The 24,649-nt window shown below is 38.7% G+C and overlaps 1 protein-coding gene across 1 annotated transcript; it reads right to left on the bottom strand.

The window, feature by feature from the left end:
• Positions 1-2,134: 2,134 nt before the first annotated feature.
• LOC132621193 (zinc finger protein ENHYDROUS-like) lies at positions 2,135-6,485 on the bottom strand. The gene is made up of 4 exons (XM_060335364.1): positions 5,603-6,485; positions 4,867-5,263; positions 4,217-4,488; positions 2,135-3,477 (listed from the first exon to the last, which is right to left on the bottom strand). Exons 1-4 carry the CDS (start codon positions 5,679-5,681, stop codon positions 2,309-2,311), a joined length of 1,917 nt encoding a protein of 638 aa, XP_060191347.1. The 5' UTR covers positions 5,682-6,485; the 3' UTR covers positions 2,135-2,308.
• Positions 6,486-24,649: the final 18,164 nt, after the last annotated feature.

The raw sequence follows: 24,649 nt of genomic DNA, 5'->3' as shown, positions 1-24,649 counted from the left end.
AAATGGCCCAGGTAAAGCACATTCGCTTTATCCTTTCTATCTTATGTCTAATCACTAACCACGGGTCTGTCCGGCTGCATTTTCCCCCCCCTTCCTTTAGGCATTTATATTCGAAATTCACTTAACCGACTAATATAGATTCCCTAACATTTTTAGCTCCATGTCGAATAGGTCCACTAAAAGAATACCAAGAAGTTCTCAATTACTTGCGTTTCTAGCTCCACGTCAGATAGGTTCACTAAAAGAATAAAGCAAAATATAAAGCACTTCTTATTAAGAGGTTCTCGATTCCTAACATTTCGGCTCTACGTCAATTTGGCTCGCTAGAAGAATAAAGCATTTCCTACTTAGAGGTTCTCAGTTCCCTGGCATTTTCGGCTTTAGGTGTTAATCATTGCCACTTTGTTAAACAATCTTCAGAGTTATTTTCCCTACCCACTCTCCCTTCCGAAAAAAAAACACACACACACATACACAAAAAAAAAAAAAAAAATCCCCTTCTTTATCCACATTTGCCTCAACTTCTCAAACCTGTGTCACTTCAAGTCTCAAGCCAGATTGTTGGCTAAATTTATTGGCATTTAAAGATACACCAACACTACATAGAGTATATTAACCTAGAGCTGGATAGGTTGCATTCATTCTTATCTCTTCCTACCTTGCATTCTCAATGTCATGAAGCAACTCTAGGTATCTAATTTAATACTTCCACCACCGTCCACTTTTACTTGCCCATCATACTAAAAATAAATGTCAATTTTACTTGTCCTATTTGGAAACCAAGAAATAATTTATCATTTTATAACTATATTACCCTTATTATTAACGAAGAAGGGCTAAATATACCCCTGTACTATCGAAAAAGGGCCAAATATACCCCTCGTTATACTTTAAGTCTAGATATACCCCTGCCGTTATACTTTGAGTTCAAATATACCTCTGCCATTAAATTTTGGGTCCAAATATACCCCTCACTTTAAAGGCGGGACACGTGTCATAATTATATTGGCCTATTTTAAATTATTTCCTAATTAATTAAAATTTAACCCATAACCCGATATTCAATTAAAAAATCTATACCCATACCCGATATCCAATAAAAATGGAAGTTTTGCTCCCTCCTCCTTCTTCTTCTCTTTTCCAAGCGATCCATAGTTTTACCACAACGAATGGACCAAAATTAAATTGGTAATTTGCACAGACCAATACTTAAACGAGGATTTTATCTTATTCATTCTTATTTTTGTCTTAGTATTCAAGTTATATACTGACCACAGATCCAAAAGCTTGTTAATCTATTGGAAAATGTATTGCAGCAAAGAATCAATTGAAGATTGAAAGGTCTTATACGATCTTCAATCCCTCATCATAAATATAATGAATGATTCTATAGATAAATTGTCTCAGTTAGCTCTGGATTTGTTCAACAACAAGGAATATGCGAAGAAGGAGGGAAGCTTCCATTTTAATTGGATACCGGAAGGGTTTTTCATTTGGATATCTGAGTCATGGGTTGAATTTTAATTAATTAGGGATAATTTAAAATAGGCCAATAGAATTATGACACGTGTTGCTTCGTTAAAATGAAGGGTATATTTGGATCAAAGTATAATGACAGGGATATATTTGAACCCAAAGTATAACGGCAGGGTATATTTGGGCCCAAAGTATAATGAGGGGTATAGTTGGCCCTTTTCCGATAGTACAGGGGTATTTAGCCCTTTTCCGTATTATTAAATACTATAATTATTTTCATTTCATCCCAACCTATAATAATTAGAGGTTATATAGTAAAATTGTCATTTATTTATTACTCCCTCTGTCTCGATTTATGTGGCATCATTGGATTTGGCACAGAGTTGAAGAAAGAAAGGAAGACTACTGAAATTTATGATCCAAAACAAGTTTTAGATATTTGTGTGGCTATAAATCATCTAAAGAAGTTAAATTATTTCTAAATACAAAAATATGACATTTTTTTAAACAAACTTAAAAAAAAATTGTGCCACACAAACTAGGACAAAAAAAAGTACTTAAAGAATGTGTCAGGTCAAACATGGACAAGTAACCATGGGCGGGGAGTAATACATAATCACTGCCTTGGAAACTCGTATTTGGGGCTAATTCCGCAACCTTGCGCAAATTATCACTTTACACTTCTATTAACATAACTGTTTTAGAGTAAAGAGTAGAAAAGTTTACACAGATACAACAGGCTTCTATATTACTACAACAAAGACGTTTTCTCCCTACACTAACGAGTTTGCCAAATTGTCAACTAAAGTTTCATAGTCCTTTACATTTTGTATCATGAACTTCTTCCCAACTCTTTCCCACAAAATTCTCCACTATCAAATGATCCTGCTGCAGCGGCCACATCTAGATTACCGCCCATGGATGTTATTAAAGCCGATAATCCAGGTGTTGGGCCGCCACCTGCTGCCATCCCCAATCCAAGAAGGTCAAGAGTCGGAAGTTTGGGACCGAAAACAGATGGAGTTCCCAGCATTAGTTCCTTTAGACCAGAGCCATCATCACATGGCAGTCCAAGCCCAAGGCCTGCAGCCAATGTTGCACCATTGGTATCAATTTGTCTCCCACTCCATTCTTGTTGCCCACTAGACGATGAAGCAGAGGATAATATCCCAATCCCAAGACCCCTTAACAATGATGAATTTGTCGACGTTGCACCCATCTGAGCAGCCTTCTGCAGTAATGCTGTTGCTGACATGGCTGGTTGTGGTGCTGCAGCAGCATACTGCCTCCTCTCTTGTCCAGCTGGTCCAAAGACTGATGAACCATGATTCATTGCAAGGCAGAGAGAGATTGGTTCCATAGATGATGGTGGTTCCATATCAGGTGGCGGAGCAGGAGCGACGGATTGAAACCAATCAGTAAATTGAGGTGCTTGAGACGGCAAAGGCAAACTTCCTGAACAAGTTGATGAAGCAAATAAGCTTGCAAAAGTGCTGCTGTTGGCACTTCTATTACTACTCGCGCTACTACTGCTGCTGCTACAGATTCCAGTCAAGCTTGTAAAAATGCTGCTGCTGCTGGTACTTTTGTTACTGCTAGAGCTACTGCTGCTGCTACAGATTCCAGTGGAACTTCCAAAAATGCTGCTGCTGCTGGTACTTCCGTTACTGCTCGAGTTTCTACTGCTGCTAGAGATTCCAGTCAAGCTTGGAAAAATGCTGATGTTTCCGGTACTTCCATTACTGCTCGAGCTCCTAGTGCTGCTGCATATTCCAGTCAAGCTTGGAAAAATGCTGGTGGTGGTGGTACTTCCATTACTGCTTGAGCTCCTACTGCTGCTAGAGATTCCAGTCAAGCTTGGAAAAATGCTGCTACTGGTGGTACATCCAGAGCTTGAGCTACTGCTGCAGATTCCAGACAACCTCGTTTTAGCTGTTGTTTCTTCCATAACCTGTTTGGTAATGGTTCCAGTGGAATTTGTGCGTGGACTCTCCACCAACTCTGCCAAATTATAACAATTATAGAAAGACATAAAGAAACCACTCATATGAAGAAGCAGGGAAAGTTAAACTTTTGATATAAAAGAACTTTATCTGTAGAAAAAGGAGAATCAAGATATGTTATCCTTTGTGAAGACGCACTTTAGACTTCTTTAAGTGCATGCTATGTTTCCTTATTTCACCCAAAGTTTTCTCAGATTGAAAGAGTAACTTTTCTATTATTTTGACTGATCTCTTTTTTGCCCATCTTATCATACTTTTGTTTCTAGCATTCAAACTTTGTTCAGATAAAGGATCACTTAGACGTTTGGACATGATTTAGTCGAGATTTGGAAAAAAAAGTACTCCTAGTATTTGAAGTTGAAGTTGAGAAAGGGTATTTGAAAATTGAAGTTGTATGTGGACATGAAAACAAGTTGAATTTAAGTGAGTGAAAACTTGTAAAAACTCCTAAAAGCTGTTTCTCAACCTTCAATTTCCATATTTCAAGTTCGAAGTTGAAATAATGGGCTAGATTGATAAACAAACACTTATTTTAAAATAGTCTAATGAGGAAAACAGATAACATCAAGGATCAATATATGACAAAAGTTTTCGATAAAATATCATTCTGACAAAATTAGAAAGACTCCAAAACGAAGAAAGAATAAAGTATTGTCTGTTCTCAACAAACACACATCAGCGGCAGCCAACTACAAATCCAAATTTTCAAACTTCTAAAGTTTAACTTCAAAATGTACCTGGATTCTGGATGGGAGAATCAGAAGACATTAAATCAGTTGACTGAGTAACAGGAGGTGGTAGAGGCTCCGGGGCAGCTGGTGAAGGAACAGCTGGAGGCTCTGAAGCTGGTGGGGGAGTAGGAGGTGTTGGTGGTGGTGGTGTAGATGAAACAACAGCTTGAACCTTACAGTCCTCATCAGCAATAGGAGTTGTAACTGCATTCTGTGCTTTCTCACCGTCTTTCGCTAATACATCACAAAATGCCCTGTGCGTGATAAAGCTATCCCTCCTGTATATTATCAACAAAGATATCAGCTTTACAAGAAAGAGATTAACAATTAAAAGGGGAGTTTTTAGCCAAAATTGTCCCTCATCTATGGGAGTAGGTCTAACTCTGTCCTTTAAATATAACCATGAGCATCTTTAGTCCCTTAAGTTTGCTAAAGTGGAGCACCTTTGGTCCAAGTAACAGAATGGACTTAACAACTACTACCAAAAACACGGCAAAACTGACAGACTCAGCGTGATAAAGCTAATGGTCTTTTGCTAATACATCAAAATTCCCTGTGTGTGATAAAGCTATCCCTCCTATACACATTATTAATAACAAAGATATCTGCTTTACAAGAAAGAGAGATTAACACTTAAAAGGGCATCAAGAATGGACCTTGAAAACATAGTCCCACAATCACATTTATACTCTTTAGTTCCACAAATCTTCAAATGAGCCTTCAAATCAGACTGAACCGCGTACTTCTTCGAACACTTGTCGCATTTCCACTTCTTCTCACCGTGTTTCCGGCAGAAATGCTTCTTGATCCCAGTCAAATCACCCAATGCCCGTGAACGATCATGGTGAACACACGTAGGTTCGGGGCAAACATAGACTCTCTTCTTCACCTCATTGCTTGTTCTCTGCCTTAGCTTCCAAGGCAAATTGTGACCCCTTCTATGAAGCTGCAAATTCTGGTCTCTCTGAAACCCTTTATTGCAAATTTCGCACACAAATCGGTTTGTTGCCAATAGAGTCTTTGGTGACAACGCGACGACTTCCGCATTAGGATCTAATCAAAGGATAATACAAAAATGAATTTTCTGCTGAAATAGAAATCTGTTCTTTAAGCTAGCGTTTGGCCATAGAGTCTGGATCAGATTTTGAAAATTTATCTTCAAAATACTTTCAAGTTCCAAAAACTGTTCTAAATTTCACTTCCACTCACAAAACTTCAATTTTTTTTTTTTCCCAAGTAATATGCATGTCCAAACACAACTTCAAAAACTCAAACTTTCAAGTTTCAAATTCAAATTGGATGGCCAAACGGGAGCTAAAAAACCGGTTCAAATGGATTAAAAAGATTAACATAACCAACCCTAACTAGCTTATTCATTAGGGCTAATATTACCTGGCATTCCAGGGAGATTCCTCTTTTTCTTTGCTGTTTCTTTACAAGGAGCTGCCTCATGATCCGAGCAATCGTTCATGGCGGATGAAATAACAATTCTTCTACGGTTTACAAGCTCCTAACAATCTATAACATTTCTGCTCACTTCTTTTTGCAAATCTACCAGTCAAGTCAATCTTTTTTTTTTTTAGCACTGAATAAAGTTCTGATTTTTTCTAAACACAAGCTCAAACTAGCTAATTAGCAAAACCCATCAGCTCAAAGCTAAGTATAGATGAACAAAACCCAGATACCAAAATTAGCAAGAAACAAACAAAAGATAAAAAAATTTAGATACCATCAGCTCAGACTAACTAATTACATGCTAATTAACAAAACCCCATGTCACAAAATCAGCTCAAAGTTAAGTAGAACAAAACCCAGATTCCAAAATTGGCAAGAAAATGATCTCACATAAACAAATTCCAAATTTAGGCAAATGGGGTTGCTCTAGTCAAATTTGTAAGCTGCCAAAAAAGATTCAAGAAAGCCTAGAATGCTTCTTCACCTGTATTACAATTATAGCAATTTTTTATTTTTTAGAAATTTATTGGTCTATACCAATAAGAAAATGGGTTGGATCGGAGAAAAGAGAAAATGGGTTATTTTTTGTGGTCGGCGGGGTTTGCAAAATAGAGAGAGAAAAGGGGTTATTTGAGTAGCGTTTGTGTGTGTAAGGAAATGGGAAATAGAGAGTGCAAAGTCTTTCCATGTTAGTGGTGTGTCTTCACTCTTTTTAACTTTTCAGAACATGGGATATTTTTTTTAGGAAATACGAGTAGTAATCAATACAATACTACTATAAAAATTTTGGAAAGTCTTTTCGTGTCCTATTTCATACCATGATCTTTGCCTAAGGACCAAGTGCATGTTAGAGTTTATAACTCGGCATAATATATAAACAGATCCTTAAATTTGGCCTCAACTGGCAAGTATATATGCCTACTAATTTTGAGCGTGCACAAGTAAATACCTCAACTTGTATAAAGTTGAACACATAAACACAAATGCTTACGTGACAATGATGTGGCCCTCCAAAATTTATATGTCACATTAGCATTTGTGTACACATGATCAACTCTAGACAAGTTGAGGTGCCTATTTGTGCACACGCAAAGTTGAAGGCATACTTGCTAGCTAAGACCAAGTTTAATGGTCCGTTTATGTATTATGCCTTATAACTCTCAAGGGATGTTTGGTTGCTGGCTAGAGTCGATAATGCAAGGATTAGTTATACAAATATTAGTAAGACAAGAATGGTTACGTAGGAATTAGTTAGGCAAGGTTTAGTTAAATAAGATTTAGGTATTCATAAATTAGTTATTTCATTTTTTTTCCTGCATAAAATAATATTATATAGATTGTTGCATAACTTATACACGTCTAATATATTATGGGAGATCGTAAATTGGTCACCACATATGTACTTGGTGTACTAAATTTTATACATAGCAGCTAAAACGCACCAAACATAATGCTAGTTTTTTTTTTTAAACCTTCCCTTTAGGAGATCCCCTTTCTGCTCCCTTAGTGACTCAAACTCACAACCTTCGGGTTAGAGGTGGAGGATGCTTACGATATAAGCTAACCCCTCTTGATAGTTATGTTGATTTTAATACTAAATAATTCACTTCCTAACTAACAACCAAACGACCCCTTAGATGTATACTTTATCATTTGAATGATAGTTGAAACGTTATAAAAATAAAGAAAGCAACACCTAGATTGTGATTTAACTTACAAAATCGATCATATCTCATACTTTATTAGTTGAGTAGATAATAACATGATTTATCCCTAAACCCTAAAAAGGGTAGAAGAAAGGAACGTATACAGATATTATATCATTGAGGCCTTGTAATGAGTGGTAATGTGGTATAGAGTATAAACTATGGGTGTGTGTGGTATTTTTAAAATTTCTTTTACGTTTGAATTTGATTGGTTAGAAATTTTATCTAACAAAATAAGTTACGTAAATGACTTTTCTAATTTGCTAATAGGGAACTAAGTTTTCTAAGTGACATTTCATAGTAGTTATCATGTATTCATCACTAATAATATACATATCAAATGTTAAGTAAGAGTTAGTTTTTTATATACTCTCTGTCCCAATTTATGTGACACCATTTCTATTTTATAAGTCTGTCTAAAAAAGAATGTCACGATTTTATGTTTAGAAAGAATTTAATTTTAACGTTTCCCTTTTACCCTTAATGAAATGATTTCTAGCCACACAAATATGTAAGGTTTGTTTTAGAACACACATTTCAAAAGTTTCCCTTTCTTTTTTAAACTTTGTACCAAGTCAAATGGTGCTACATAAATTGGGATGGAGGGAGTAATAATAATAATAATATTAGTAGCTATTCAAGACTATATGCACTATTAGCCCTGTGGAGAAAAACTTGTTATGGAAAGCTTCATAAACTTGTTATGGAAAGCTTCATCCTAGATCTTATGATGCGCGAATCCTAATCGGGGCTTCAATGCGGGCACTGAACAACGGGTGGAAAATCCAAAAAAAAATGCACTGTTAGCCATAATTAACTATTTAACCACTTTCGGCAACCTGGGTCAAGTGATGGAAGTGCCACGGTGTGGAGCTAGAAATAGGACTGGTCAATTTTGCTAAATTAGGACAAAGTTACTGAAAGTGAAAAATGCAGTAAAGGCTGGAGCCTGGGCCCAGGAAGGTAATTAAAAATGAAAAGTAACTGAACTAGATAAAAGTCAAGCTACTTCGGACTATATAAAGGCTTTTGGGGCAGTTGTAGAACTGGCACGTGGTTCGTGTTATTTATATTTGGCAAAAGACATAAATTAATCCTTAAACATATCTCTAAAAATTATTTTTACACTTAAATTATTTTGACGATCCATTACACACCTAATATATTCAAAAGTGATATTAATATCCTCTGATGCACATATAACCAGTTGCACTACGGGAGAGAGTGTACACACTTTCTCGCCACGTCAGTGCCACATCAGAAATCCTTTAATTTTTAATTTTTATATTTTTTCTTTCCCCTTTCCCCAACTCTCCCTTTCTTCTTCATCCTTGCTCCCTTTCTTAACGAGCTTCAATATTCTCAGGTGAGCTCCCATTTTTTCAGATTTTCTTTATTTTTCGGTCACCAAATTTAGATCCGGGTTCGGATTAGAAAAATATCAACACTCCCTCTTTAAAAAGATTAGAATCTTTTCGCATTTGTGGGACAAATGAATTATTACTACTACTGCTGCTATCAACTGCAGATGTCGAGGAAGAGCGCCGCCATATTAAGACAACTGCACATCCAATTAAAACAACAACTGATGTTGTCAATATCATCATCAAATCTTTAAAGATTGCTGCCATAAAATCAAAAGGAGAAAAATTTTCTGGTGTTGACTCCATTTTCTCTGTAAATTATGAAGAATTGAATTGTATACAATTCTTGATGATTTAGCAAGGAGGCGATGAAAACGAGGGAAAAAAAGAAGTAAATTTAGAGAGTTTTTTTCTATGTTTTTGTTGTTGTTTGGCTTAATATGGTGTGGCTTGGCAGGTTTTCCTCCACCCTCACGCCACCCCCACCCCCAGAACCCCCCAAATCTACGTGGCTAATTTTTTAGTCCAAGTCACACTTCCATCCAAAAGAGGGCAAATATAATAAGTATGGGCAAATTTGATTCCAAACTTTGACGGAGGGCAAATTTAAACTATAAACCATACTTGGAGGGTAAATTTGATCATTTTCCAGTAAAAAATATCACTTTGAAATATATTAGGTGTATAATGGATCGCCAGGATAGTTTAAGTGTGAAAATAACTTTTGGGAACTAGTTTAAGGGTCAATTTATGTCTTTTGCCTTTATATTTTTCTTCTGCTAGACTTATATATTAAGTAGGCGATTGGCCATCCCATGGTTTGAAACGGTTTCAAACCAGGTTCAAACCAGCATTTGGACATACGTTTGGAACCATGGTTTGAAACCATAGTTTCAAACCCCAAATCATCCAAAACGGCATGATTTGGGGTTTAAAATCATGGTTTCAACTTTTTAAATATAAAATTTAATCCATAAATTTACATTTTGTAAAAAAAGACTCAGAAGTTGGTAGATATTTTTAACAATTACCCCATCAATCATTTACCAATTTCATTAACTTCCACCAAATTTTATTTATGTCTACCAACCCTTTAATTTTATAAAAAAAGACTCATAGTTTAATGTTATTTATTGAACTAAAATTTGATCAATTAATATTGTATTTTTAGAAAGATCTTCTACTATTAATTTTGAGCCGGTTGTTATGAATTAGCGTATTAATTTTGTTATGAATTATGACTTGCTCATTTGGTAAGATTGTATAAGAATTGAGAATGTTTTAATAATTTTCACAACTTGTGGGGTTTTTATGTCTATAAAAGAAAATACTCCTTAAAATATCCAAAATGAAACCATATTTCAAACCATGTCCAGAGGAGACCTAAGTATTACTCCTACTACTTACATACACATTTCATGGGTGTTTACGTCAAAATATATTTATCTATCATAGTAAAGTGACAAAAAGAGATGAGAATATATACAGATTTACCATGATAAAGTGATAAAAATTTATATGTAAATACATATTAAATAATTAGGGATTTGACTAGCCATCGCACGGGCTGAATATGTTTATTCACTTTAATTAGCCAGTCTTTAAGGTTTGTATTTTATAAATAACCTTTAAAAATTTGTCAAGTCATGACAATGAAAGTTGTTCATCAATGTGGAAAAAAAAATAGTAAAAAGGTGAGGGAAAATTAATACTTTGATTCTATATTTTTTCTTTTAAATTGTTTAATATCTTATATGTATAACAACAAGTTGATAACCATTTCAATCAATTAACTGTTTATATCCAAACATAAGAACCATTGTTGTATATATTGGATTTTTTAAAAGCACAACTAATAAAATATTTTTATTAAATTAATTAAAAAATATGAGAAAATAAATGTGTCGGAGAATTAAAATTGAAGTGCATACGTCTGTGGAATAAACATTAAGTTCTATGACCTATTAGAAATGTGATGTGTCCAAATTTTAATTCCGAAATGAAAATATAAAGTAATACATTTTATAAATGTAAAGAAACAATAATTAGAGAATGCAAAGGAGAGTAAAAGTGCACGGAGGAAATAAATGTGTCGGATAATTAAATTTGAAGTGTGTATGTCTATACATGAGAAAGAAATAAATATTAAGTACTATAACATATATCTACGTGGGATATAAAAATAGTTGGATGAAGTGTACAAGTTATATAGCTTATGGTACAAGCATTCATTGTGTGTACAATTTGTGAAGCTCATGGTACAAGCTGGAGGAGCGGTGTTCGTCCCTCCTCCACGCTATATAATAGAAACTATGGCATATATTCACATGAGATTTATTAATTCTTAAAAAATGTGAAAAGTCAAAGTCAAAAGTGAACAAGTAAAAATGCACGGAGGAAATAAATGTGTCGGAGAATTAAATTTGAAGTGCATACGTCTATACATGAAGAGGGAATAAATATTAAGTACTATGACATATGTCTACGTGGGGTATAAGAATAGTTGGATAAAGTGACCAAGTTATATAGATTATGGTAGCATTCATTGCGTGTACAATTTGTGAAGCTCACGGTACAAGTTGACGAAGCTATGTTCGTCTCTCTACGTTAACATATGAAGAGAAAGGAATTTTCATCTAATTTTACTCGTCACATTAATTACTTATTTTCAAATCATTTTCTAAGGCTATTGGGATTATACACCAATAAATATGGATATTATGATAAAATATATACTTCATTTATTAATTCTTAAAGAACGTGATAAGAGGGAGTGACTTTTATCTCCGTTTTCCTTATTTCTTAATACTTTAAACGTGAAAAGAGGATGAACAATAGAAATGCAAATTTGTACCAAAAGTTATATAAATTGCACACTTTAACCAACTACTTTTTTATCCCACTTAGACATTTGTCATAGTCTCTCCCCAATAGACTATTTTCAAGAACATCTATTACAAAGGGTTAATTTTATTTTGGTTTTATAAATGAACAAGTAATTTGGACACACATAAAAGAGGACGAACAATAGCAATCAAATTGGTACCAAAAGTTATATAAATTGCACACTTTAACCAACTACCTTTTTTATCCCACTTAGACAGTTGTCATAGTCTCTCTCCAATAGACTATTTTCAAGAACATTTATCACAAAGGGTTAATTTTATTTTGGTTTTATAAATGAACAAGTAATTTGAACACACACATATTATATTTTTCAAGAACGTGAAAAGCCAACAGTGAACAAGTAAAAGTGCACGGAGGAAATAAATGTGTCGGAGAATTAAAATTGAAGTGCATACGTCTATAGAATAAATATTAAGTACTACGACATATTAGAAATGTCCACGTGGGATTAAAAAATAATTGGGTAAAGTGTACAAGTTATATAGCTTATAGTACAAGCATTCATTGCGTGTACAATTTGTGAAGCTCTTGGTACAAGTTTGGGTAGTTGTGTTCGTACATGGGGAAAAAAAATATTCAGCAAAAACGTGAAAAGTAAAAAATGAACAAGTAAAAGTGCACGGAGGAAATAATTATGTGTCAGAGAATTAAAATAGAAGTGCACATGTATACATGAGAAGAGAATAAATATTCAGTACTATGACATATATTCACGTGGGATTTATTAATTCTCAAAGAATGTGAAAAGTCGAAAGTGAACAAATTAAAGTGCACGGATGAAATAAATTTGTGTAGGAGAATTAAAATTGAACTGCATATGTCTATATATGAGAAGAGAATAAATATTCAGCTAGAACCCGAAAAGTCAAAAGTGAACAAGTAAAAGTGTACGGAGGAAATAAATATGTCGGAGAATTAAATTTGAAGTGCATACGTCTATACATGAGAAGGGAATAAATATTAAGTACTATGACACATGTCTACGTGAGATATAAAAATAGTTGGATAAAGTGTATAAGTTATATAGCTTATGGTACAAGAATTTAATGCGGGTACAATTCGTGCAACTTTTGGTACAAGCGGGGGGAGTCGTGTTCGTCCCCCCACCGCTCTTAGTAAATACTAGCAATATATGCCCGTGCACCAAACATGTTTATTCACTTTAATTAACCAGTCTTTAAAATTTGTATTTTGAAAATAACTTTTAAAAATATTCTAATTGTTATTATATATAGCAACATATACAAAATGTATTTTATGTACCATCACTTTAGTTATAATTAGAAAATGGAGTTTGAAAATTAAAAACATATGATGGAATTAAGTCTTTGAGATGGAAAGAGTCGGATTTTTTTTCTCATTGTCATGACAATGAAAGTTGTTCATCGATGCAAAAAAGAAAATTAGTAAGAATATGAGGGAAAATAATATTTTGATTCTAGATTTTTTCTTTTAAATTCTTTAATGTCTTATATGTATATCGACAGGTTGATATCAATCTCAATTAACTAATTGTTCAGATCTAAACATAAGAACCACTGTTGAATATATTAGATTTTTTAAAAGTAAAACTAATAAAATATTTTTATTAAATTAATTAAAAAATATATTATAATTTTTTATATTAAGAATTATAGATAAAAAGAATTGTTACAAAGAAATCAAAATTAGAAAGATATATGTTTTATCGTAAATCACCAAATTTTAATTCTGAAATGAAAATATAAAGTAATACATTTTATAAATGTAATGAAACAATAATCAGAGAATGCAAAGGAGAGTAAAATAAGTAAAGTATTGACAATGAAGGAAAACGGGGATAAATATCATTCTCTCCCTTTACTTTTACTTGCTGACGTTCACATATCAAGGAAAAAAAATATTCTTCTTATTTTACCCTTCACATTAATTATTCATTTTCAAATCATTTTCTGAGGCTATTGAGACTATATACCAATAAATATGGATGTTATGATAAAATATATACTTTATTTATTAATTTTGAGCTCTGGCTTAGAGTAGCCAATTTATTTGCAGGTCTATTTGCTTCTCTGCAACAGTGGTTGATTTCAAATCCATGCTCTCCTCTGCTTTCTCTTTCCTCTGCTGATCTCCTCCTTCCCTCTCCCTCACCCCACCTGTCACCTCATCCGGCGACCAGACCGCATCACTGTTCAGGTAAGTCCGGCGATCAAGTAACGCCGGCCACTTTTCCGGTCATATCTACTTTTTTCTCTCTTCCCTTTTCTCCTTCTCCTCTTCTTCTTCTCTTCTCCATTTTCCCTCTTTTTTCGCTGCTTCTGGCGCTGCCAGATCACAGCTGCGCCATCGCCGGAGACTTTTTCCGGCATCATTTTCCGGCCAGCCCTCTCTCTCTCTCCTTTTTTCTTTTTTTTTCTTGTTCCTTTTTTTTCTTTTCCCTCCCTCTTCTCTTCTCCTATTTCAGGTTTTTGTGAGCAGAATTCCGGCAGTGAACAGTAACTCAACAGTGAACAGTAACTCGGACGTTGAACAGTATTTTTCGGCGGCGAACAAAGATTTCTTGGTGGTGAACAGGTTTTATTTACTTGGAGTTGGTACCTCCAATAGCCCATTTCCTGTCTTTTAGCCTTATAAATGTTATTTGCTCCGCCTAATTAAATACCTCTTTCACTGCTTATAGACTATTGCTAACTCGTGCTTTAGTAGTGATCCTTCGTTTGTCTTAGGTTAACCTTTCACTAGCGTTTATTTGCCTTACTGGCTTTGGTGAGGGATGGTAGACTAGGGTCATGTTCTCGGTTGGGATCGGGAGCTAGGGTTGGGGGGGGGGGGATAAGGGGGTTGAGGGAGCTTCTAGGTTGAGAGTAGGGTCTTGGAATATTGGGACTTTATCGGGTAAGTCCATAGAATTAGTTAAGATTCTTAAGAAGAGGAGGATTAGTATAGCTTGCGTCCAAGAGACTAAATGGGTAGGCCCTAAAGCTAAGGAGGTGGATGGGTACAAGCTTTGGTTCTCGGGCAAGTCGAGGTATAGGAATAGGGTAGGGATCTTAGTAGATAGTGAGCTTAGAGATCAGGTGGTAGAGGTCAGGAGGATCAATGACAGGATGATGACGATTAAGTTAGTTGTTGGAGGATTCACCCTGAACATTATTAGTGCCTACGCGCCACAAGTGGGTTTGGACGAAGAGGTAAAAAGGCGCTTTTGGGAGGACTTGGACGAAGTGGTGGTAAGTATACTGTCTACTGAGAAGTTATTCATAGGAGGAGATTTCAATGAGCACATTGGGTCTGTTTCGAGGGGTTATGACGAGGTGCATGGAGGATTTGGCTTCGGGGACAGGAATGGTGGAGGAGTCTCACTCCTGGATTTCGCAAAAGCCTTTGGATTGGTGATAGCCAACTCGAGTTTTCCGAAGAAGGAGGAGCACTTGGTAACCTTTCGTAGCTCGGTGGCTGCGACGCAAATAGACTTTTTGCTTCTTAGAAAAGATGATAAAGGCCTCTGTAAGGACTGCAAGGTCATACCGAGTGAGAATCTTACTACCCAACATAAACTATTAGTGATGGATTTAGAGATAAGAAGGAAGAAGAAGCAGAGGGTCGTGGACGACCGACCGAGGATTAGGTGGGGGAGTTTGACTCTGTCTAGTGCCCTAGATATGGGAGAGAAGTTGATGGCTATAGGAGCATGGGATAGTAGTGGGGATGCGAGCAGTATGTGGGATAGGTCGGCCAGTTGCATTAGGGAAGCAGCTAGAGAAGTATTGGGGGTTTCACGAGGCCGCCGTGGTGGGCACCGAAGGGATTGGTGGTGGAATGGAGAAGTCTAAGAGAAGGTAGAGGCAAAGAAGCAGGCATATGTGAAGTTGATAGATAGCAAGGATGATGAAGAGAAGCGGACGAACAAGGAAAAGTATAAGATGGCGAAAAATGAGGCGAAGTTGGCAGTTTCGGCGGCTAAAACGGCAGCGTTTGAACGCCTTTATGCAGAACTAGAGGACAGAGGTGGGGATAAGAAGCTATTTAAGCTTGCCAAGGCGAGAGAGAGGAAGGCACGCGACTTGGATCAAGTGAATTGCATCAAGGACGAGGATGGCCAAGTGTTGGTACAGGAAACCCGCATTAGACAGAGATGGTAGTCATACTTTCATGAACTCTTGAACGAAGGATGGGACAGAGACATTGTGTTGGGAGACTTGGAGCACTCGGATAGGCGTCGCGACTTTGGATATTGTAGGAGTATAAAGGTTGAGGAGGTTAAGGGAGCTGTTCGTAGGATGCGCAGGGGAAGAGCGACCGGACCTGACGAGATCCCTGGGGAATTTTTGGAAGAATGCAGGCAGGGTAGGATTGGAGTGGCTGACTTGTTTAATGTCATTCTCAAGACAGCGAAGATGCCGGGAGAATGGAGGTGGAGTACAATGATTCTCGTGTACAAAAACAAGGGAGACATTCAAAGCTGCAACAACTATAGGGGTATTAAGCTGCTAAGTCACACTATGAAAGTGTGGGAAAGGGTGGTGGAAATGAGGGTGAGAAGAGGTGTGTCTATTTCAGAGAACCAGTTTGGATTCATGCCGGGGCGCTCGACTACAGAAGCGATTCATATTGTAAGGAGATTAGTGGAGCAGTATAGGGAGCGGAAGAGGGACTTGCGCATGGTATTCATTTACCTAGAAAAGGCCTACGACAAAGTGCCAAGAGAGGTCCTATGGAGATGCTTGGAGGCTAAAGGTGTGTCTGTGGTGTACATTAGAGCGATAAAGGACATGTATGATGGAGCTAAGACCAGGGTAAGGACGGTAGGAGGAGACTCGGAGCACTTCCCTGTTATGATGGGGTTGCATCAGGGATCAGCTCTTAGCCCGTTTCTATTCGCCTTGGTGATGGATGAATTGACGCGACAAATACAAGGTGAGGTGCCTTGGTGTATGTTGTTCGCGGATGACATAGTCCTGATTGACGAGACTCGCAATGGAGTTAACGATAAGCTGGAGGGCTGGAGACAGACGTTGGAGTCTAAAGGATTTAAATTGAGTAGGACCAAGACAGAATACTTGGAATGCAGGTTCAGTGGCCTACCGCGTGAGTCTGACGAGGAAGTGAGGCTTGATACCCAGGCTATTCAAAAGAAAGGAAGTTTCCTGTCACGACCCAACCCAGTGGGCCGCGACTAGTGTCCGTGCTGGACACCCGTACGCACCCAATAACCCAAACTAGCATATAAACAGAATATACAGATATAAAAGGCAATTGGAGTTACTAATTACCACAGATAAACAGATATAACGAGGGGAAGCCGATAAGGCTATCGCAGAACATATCAACCCAAAACATATACACAACCCACATGTATGTCTACAGACCTCTACGGATAATAACAGAATCATAAGACGGGACAGGGCCCCGTCATACCCCTGAATAACATATATATATGTACAATAGAAAAGTCTGTACCAAAATATAGGCTCCAGACAAGAGAGCCCTCCAAGACAGCAGAGTAGAATCCTACGCGGGCAGATCAGCAAATCGGTCGTCTGTACCTGCGTGGCATGAAACGCATCCCCCGAAGAAAGGGGGTCTGTACTGAGTATGTAAAGCCTGGAGTACAGTAATAAAATCATAATCGGAACAGAACGTACAGAAAATGAGTGTAATGTCCAGAATATCAAATGCATATTTACAAAACATAAATAGTGTATGCAAAAACATATGCCATATCCGGCCCCCGTCAAGGGACTCGGTGAACACAACGTGGTCGCCACCCCGACACTGGCGCCACAACACATCATACTCCAGAGTAGGGAATAACTCCGTAACATATCATATCATATCAAATGGCCATATCGTATCATATCATATCATATCAGAATAGGCGTACATGGCACAGCATACTCCACAACCCATGTACATGTATACCTGCCCCCTCACATCGAGGCACGGCGAACAATGCAGTGGAATACGCTTGATAACATATCCTGGCCCGGGCTCAGTGAAGGAAACATTGAGGCATCCACGAGTGGAGTAGTGAGAAACTAAATGCAATATAAAACACAATACATTTACAAAGACTCAGGGGGACGTCTCGAATGACAAATCGGACGATAATCATAGTAGGTGTATTCCGGATGTCATAATAAGTTACGTAGACATAATCTTTCTGGGGTCGTTTCCATGTTCCAAAATAATTTATAAGACTCAATGGAATATTTAAAACAATTGTCATTTAGTAGTTAGAAGAGTAGTTAAAACGTTTCCTTTAAATATTGCTTGGAAACAAATCAATAGCATAATAGAAGAGGATTTGGAAATAGCAGGCCCACCTCGGTTCAACCGGGGTGGCGTACACAAATTACATACAATAAGATTTATGGAGTCACTTATGAAGGTTTTAGTGTAATCCGGTTTCATTTGACAAGTTATAGATGTTGGAGCAATTGTTTCAATGAGATATGAAGTACTCAATTCAATCCTATTGAATGAAAAAGAGTCAAAACTAAGCTCGGATTTCTAAGAGTGGATTCGTCCCCGAGGCTCGTATCTTACCCTATCATACCTAGGACATGCCAAGAGAATGAAAAGGAAAGATTTACATACCTTATTCGCTCCTTACGCTTCTCTAACTCAATTCCCGTTTCCTCCAAAATCTACAATTGGTCACAATTACCAAATATCAATTACAAGCCTTTTAGGAATTCAATCTTAACTCATACTTGTCTACAGAAATTTGGGCAGCATCTCCCCTATACATACAACATCCCCGAGATTTAACTCGGCCCCAAATATCAACAACCATACCAACAACAATACCAACAACATCAACAATCGAATTAAAACGCATTCTAGCATGAATAGTATTCTTTTCTACATAGTGCGACAACTTCCAATCTAACTTCGCACTTCCAAGCCAATATCAATGTTTTCATATTCACTTACTAATCAAGATCATTCCAATACAATTCGGAAGCATTTTATATCATTCTACAAAATATTTACAAAATATACAAAATTTCCACCAAAACCATGATTCATCCGAAACCTCTAATCTTCGACATAAATATTCATAACACATTTTCATCTTCCAATTTCATTAACAATAATCATAATTCGCACCTTAACAATTTCATTTTCATGATTACATAAATCTACCAAAAAATCATCAAACTTCTCATGACAACTGAACAACCAATCTTTCATGTCAATATGGACTTGCATCCCTCCAAATTCACCAACTAACATAATAATTCACATTTAGAACTCCACTTCCATAATTACATAAAAACTACATTAAAATCACATAATTTCCTATAATCATTTTCAACAATTTTCCATGCCAACTTGAACCATTTTCTTCCATTTCCATCACAAGGCTTCAACAACACAATTAACATAACAAATAATTTTTTTAATAATCCCTCTTCACCAACACTATTTTCGGCCACACATGCACATACCCATAACACACAATTTTCACACTTTACATTCCTTTCCACATTCTACAACACATATATATATTTCTTTCAAAACAAAAGGAATAAAATCTTACCTCTTTCTTCTTAGCTCCTTCACTTGTCCAAATTGTTAAACCGACGAAACAAGCGGTCTATCTTCCGAAACAACTATACCACGTTGTAGAGGGTCCTTGAATTAGTAGGAATACCATAAGAAAACAATTTTTGGAACAAAATTTCAAGGGGTGAAATTTATGGGGTATGGCCGAAAGGCCTTTAATTTTTTTTGCTCTTCTTCTTTTGTTTTTCTCCTTCTCTTATTTCTTGGATCTTCTAAAGATAATGATCCTTTCTTATATAATTTATCACATGGAAAAATAAATAAATCATATGGGCTTGGGCCATGTATGGCCGGCCACCCCTCACATTTGGGCCTTATTTTCTCTTTTTATTTTTTTTGAGCCCAATTGGTTATGAATCTTGTTTTGTAATTCCCGAAACTAATTTCCAAAATTCCAATTTTGCCCTTGGCCTTCCTCAATATTTTCACATTAATATTTCATGAACAACACACATATATTAATTAAAATCAACATGTGACTTTATTTCTTACAAGTCAAAATTATTTTGAATTTTTCCGAATGTGCGAAAATACGGGGTATAACATCCTCCCCCCCTTTAGAACATTCGCCCTCGAATGTTAAATTGATCTTATAGGGTCTTGTAAGCATTATGGGGAAGGTTCCTTATATGGACAATACATATAACTTATTCATTAATCAGTATAGTCAGTTACGGAATTTAAATTACATGTAGGCATAGGAAACAAGTGAGGATATTTCTTCTTCATCTCCTCTTCAGCTTCCCAGGTTATCTTCTCCCTGTTATTGTTCCGCCACAATACCTTAACGGAAGCTACATCTTTATTGCGTAATCTTCTCACCTGACGATCCAGGATGGCTATAGGTCGCTCTTCGTAAGATAGTTCTTCCGTCACCTGAATATCATCCATCGGAAATATTCTGGAAGGAACGCCAACACATTTGCGGACCATGGATACATGAAATACCTGATGTACTGCTTCCAGATCAGATGGTAGATCTAGCTCGTAGGCGACATTCCCAATCTTTCGAACAATCTGATAAGGCCCAATATATCGCGGACTGAGCTTTCCCTTTTTGACGAATCGCATTACGCCCTTCATAGGCGACACCTTCAGAAATACCCAATCAGCAACCTGGAACTCCAAAGGTCGACGTCGTTTATCAGCATATGATTTCTATCGACTCTGGGCTGCTAATAACCGCTCTCGAATGAGTTTCACCTTATCAACCGCCTGCTGGATCATATTTGGGCCGATTAATTCAGTTTCGCCAACATCGAACCAGCCGATCGGTGACCTGAATTTTCTGCCATACAAAGCCTCGTACGGTGCCATCTGGATGCTGGAATGGTAGTTGTTGTTATAAGCAAACTCAATCAGCGGCAGATGATCATCCCAGCTACCTCTGAAATCAATAACACAGGCCCGCAACATATCTTCTAGCGTCTGTATAGTGCGCTCGGCCTACCCGTCGCTCTGAGGATGGAATGCTGTGCTCAGACTCACCTGAGTCCCCAATCCTTCCTGAAATGATCGCCAGAAATTCGCTGTAAACTGGGTACCTCTGTCAGTGATAATGGATATAGGAACTCCGTGAAGTCTTACTATTTCTTTAATATATAGCCTGGCATAATCCTCAGCTGAATAAGTAGTTTTGACTGGAAGGAAATGGGCTGATTTTGTCAGCCTATCAACAATAACCCATATGGAGTCATACTTCCGTGGAGTGCGGGGAAAACCTGTAATGAAGTCCATATTAATTATCTCCCACTTCCATGTCAGAATTTCCATTTCTTGTAACAGTCCACCCGGCTTTTGATGTTCAATCTTAACTTGCTGACAATTCGGGCACTGGGCAACGAACTCTGCGATGTCCCGTTTCATGCCATCCCACCAGTACAGGCATCTGAGGTCATGATACATCTTCGTTGATCCCGGATGGACAGAATAACGGGCATAGTGTGCTTCGCCCATAACCTGCTGTCGTAGCCCTGCAACATCAGGAACACACAATCTGCCTCGATATAACAATATCCCGTCTGGTGTAAACTCGAATGGAGTCTTCTCCTTTTCGTGGGCTGTGTCTCTGTACTGTGCTAAAACAGGATCTTCATATTGGTGCACTTTATGTCTTCCCTAATAGATGATTCAGAAACCCCTCAGACAGAAATTCCCGTACCTCCAGAATCGGCCAGACGAACTCCAAGATTAGCCAGTTGGTGAATATCACGTACTATCTCTTTCCTCTCCGGCTGCAATTCTACCAAGCTACCCATAGACTTACGGCTAAGTGCATCTGCTACAACATTAGCTTTGCCCGGATGATACAGAATATCAACGTCATAGTCTTTCAGCAGCTCCAGCCACCTCCTCTGCCGCAAATTCAGCTCCTTATGCTTAAAGATATACTGGAGGCTCTTGTGATATGTATATATATCAACATGGACGCCATCTAGATAGTGTCTCCATATTTTCAAAGCATGGATTACCGCTGCTAGCTCCAGATCATGGGTAGGATAATTTCTTTCATGCTTTTTGAGCTGCTGGGAAGCGTAGGCTATAACTCTGCCGTACTGCATTAATACACAGCCTAACCCAACGCCGGAAGCATCACAATAAATAACATACCCATCTGGTCCCTCTGGAAGAGTCAGAACTGGAGCTGTAGTCAACTTCTCCTTCAGCAATTGGAAGCTTCGCTCGCAAGCATCAGTCCACTGGAACTTGGCTCCCTTCTGAGTTAGCCTCGTTAAAGGCGCTGAAATCGAAGCAAAATTTTCCACAAATCTTCTGTAATAGCCTGCTAATCCCAGAAAACTACGTACCTCAGTGGGCGTTGTAGGTCTAGGACAATTATTTACGGCCTCAATTTTCTGTGTGTCCATCTGGATGCCATCAGCTGCAATAATATGTCCCAAAAATGCCACTGAAACCAGCCAGAATTCACACTTGGAGAATTTTGCATATAGCTTCTGATGCCGAAGTACCCCAAGTACCGATCTCAAATGATCTGCGTGTTCCTCCTCTGACCGAGAGTAAACCAGAATATCATCAATAAATACAATCACGAACATATCCAGGAATGGTCTGAATACCCGATTCATCAGATCCATGAATACCGCTGGAGCGTTAGTCAACCCAAAAGACATCACTCTGAATTCATAATGCCCATATCGGGTCCGGAAGGATGTCTTAGGAATATCAGCCTCTCGTACCCGTACCTGGTGGTAGCCTGACCGCAGATCTATCTTCGAAAAACACTTAGCGCCCTGCAACTAATCAAACAAATCATCAATTCTGGGGAGGGGGTATTTATTCTTTATGGTTACCTTATTTAGCTGCCGATAATCGATACACATACGCAGCGACCCGTCTTTCTTTCTTACAAATAATACCGGGGCTCCCCAAGGCGAGGTGCTGGGTCTGATGAAGCCTTTCTCCAATAAATCCTTCAGCTGCTCTTTTAATTCTTTTAATTCTGCAGGTGTCATTCTGTACGGGGGAATAGATATAGGCTGAGTATCTGGCAGCACATCAATAGTGAACTCTATCTCCCGCTCTGGAGGAGGACCTGGAAGCTCATTTGGGAATACATCTGGAAATTCATTAACCACCGGAACTGACTAAAGAGTTGGTGCTTCTGCTTTCAAATCTTGCACCCGAACCAGATGATAAATGTACCCTTTTCTGATCATCTTCCTCGGCTTAAGGTATGAAATAAACTTACCTTTCGGAGATGCTGTATTACCTGCCCACTCTATAACTGGTTCCCCGGGAAATTGGAAGCGAACCACCTTTTTCTGACAATCAACATTAGCATAACAGGAAGCTAGCCAATCCATGCCCATAATAACATTAAATTCAATCATATCTAACTCCACCAGATCTACCTTAGTATCCCGGCCACATATAATTACAGAACAATCTTTATATACCTGTCTCGCTATAATAAAGTCCCCAATCGGTGTAGCTACTTCAAATGTCTCTATAGGTTCGGGCATTATACCAATTTTACTAGCGACGAGAGGAGAAATATATGACAAAGTAGAACCTGGATCAATTAATGCATATACAGATCGGGAGAAGACCAATAATGTACCTGTAACAACATTTGGCGACGCCTCCTGATCCTGCCAGCTAGCCAAAGAATATATGCGGTTCGAAGGACAGCTAGTACTGGAAACTCCACCAAGGCCTCTGCCGCGACCTGCTGGTACTGGTGTACCCTGCCCCGTAGGGTGCATAGCCACCGAAGAAGATGATGACCCAGCGGCTGATCCGGTAGGCTGCGCTGCACCTCCCAAATTACCCTTATACGGGCACTCTCTCACGGTATGACCCTGGCGGCCACAAGAAAAACAAGCACATGTAGCACGGTAGCACTCTCCAGGGTGGTACCTCCCACAATAAGAACACTGAGGCCTGGGTGGCCTCGTCTGACCAGAACTCCTGTCTACCCGCGAACCTGAAGCCCTGGAGCTCTGGCCTGCTCCTGAATACCCTGGGCTATCAAATCTCCTGCCTGAGAACTGTGGAGGTGTGCTTTGTGCCGGCTGGGAAGAATGTCTGCTAGACTGCTGCTGCTGCTGAGGTTGCCTACTCCGAGACTCCCCAGAATACCCAGCTGATCTGGCCCTCTTGGGCTGCCTCCGGTCCTGACCCCTGTCGGGCTCATGCCCCTTACTCCGGTCCTCCATACCCTGGGCGTGCGCCTGTATACGGGCAATATCTATCCCGGGCTGAGCGGCCATCACCAGATAACTATCGACCAAATAACGGTCCAGCCCCATAATATACCGGTGCATCCTGTCAGTCATAGTAGCTACCATAGCAGGTGCATATCTGGCCAATGAGTCAAACTCTAGACTGTAATCTCAGACGCTGCGGCCTCTCTGTCTCAGCAGTAAAAATCTGTCGGCCCTAGCCCGCCGTAGCTCCGGAGGCAGAAAGTGGCCAAGAAAAGCCTCAGTAAACTCGTCCCATACCGCTGGGGGAGCGTCGTCGCCTCTGGATAACTCCCAGGACTCATACCAATTAGCTGCTACATCGTGCAACCGATATGAAGCAAACTCAACTGACTCGGTCACAGAAGCCTTAATCAACCGTAACGTATGCTGCATCTGCCTGATAAACTCCTGGGGGTCTTCTTCGGGCTTTGTCCCGAAGAACTCTGGAGGATTACAAGTCAGGAACTCACGGGCCCTCGAACTATCATGTTTGTCTGTACGATCACCCCCAAGTCCGTGCCTATGAACCTGCCCTGCTATCAACCTGGTCAACAACTGGACCGCATCCCTCATGGCCCTATCCTCCGCCCCTGGCTGTGGAGCCGGAGGCTCGGGCACTGGAACTCCGGGAGCTGGCGGTGGAGCCGCCCCCTGATCTGCAGTTGTTGCTGCTCCAATCCCCTCTGGTGGTGGCGGTGTAGAGGAGCCCTCTGACAGGGGCATAATCTCGGCACGGGCCCT

The sequence above is a fragment of the Lycium barbarum genome, chromosome 12 (genome assembly GCF_019175385.1).
Source record: "Lycium barbarum isolate Lr01 chromosome 12, ASM1917538v2, whole genome shotgun sequence".
Lineage (NCBI taxonomy): Eukaryota > Viridiplantae > Streptophyta > Magnoliopsida > Solanales > Solanaceae > Lycium > Lycium barbarum.
This window is presented reverse-complemented; position numbering and strand designations above follow the sequence as displayed.

Bases quoted from the DNA above. Each gene is read 5' to 3' on its own strand.
- LOC132621193 (XM_060335364.1), bottom strand. From the start codon at position 5,681: ATGAACGATTGCTCGGATCATGAGGCAGCTCCTTGTAAAGAAACAGCA. The intron at 5,264-5,602 runs GTAATATTAGCC...TCCTTTGATTAG, and splicing joins GAATCTCCCTGGAATGCCAG to ATCCTAATGCGGAAGTCGTC. The intron at 3,478-4,216 runs GTACATTTTGAA...ATAATTTGGCAG, and splicing joins TTCTCCCATCCAGAATCCAG to AGTTGGTGGAGAGTCCACGC.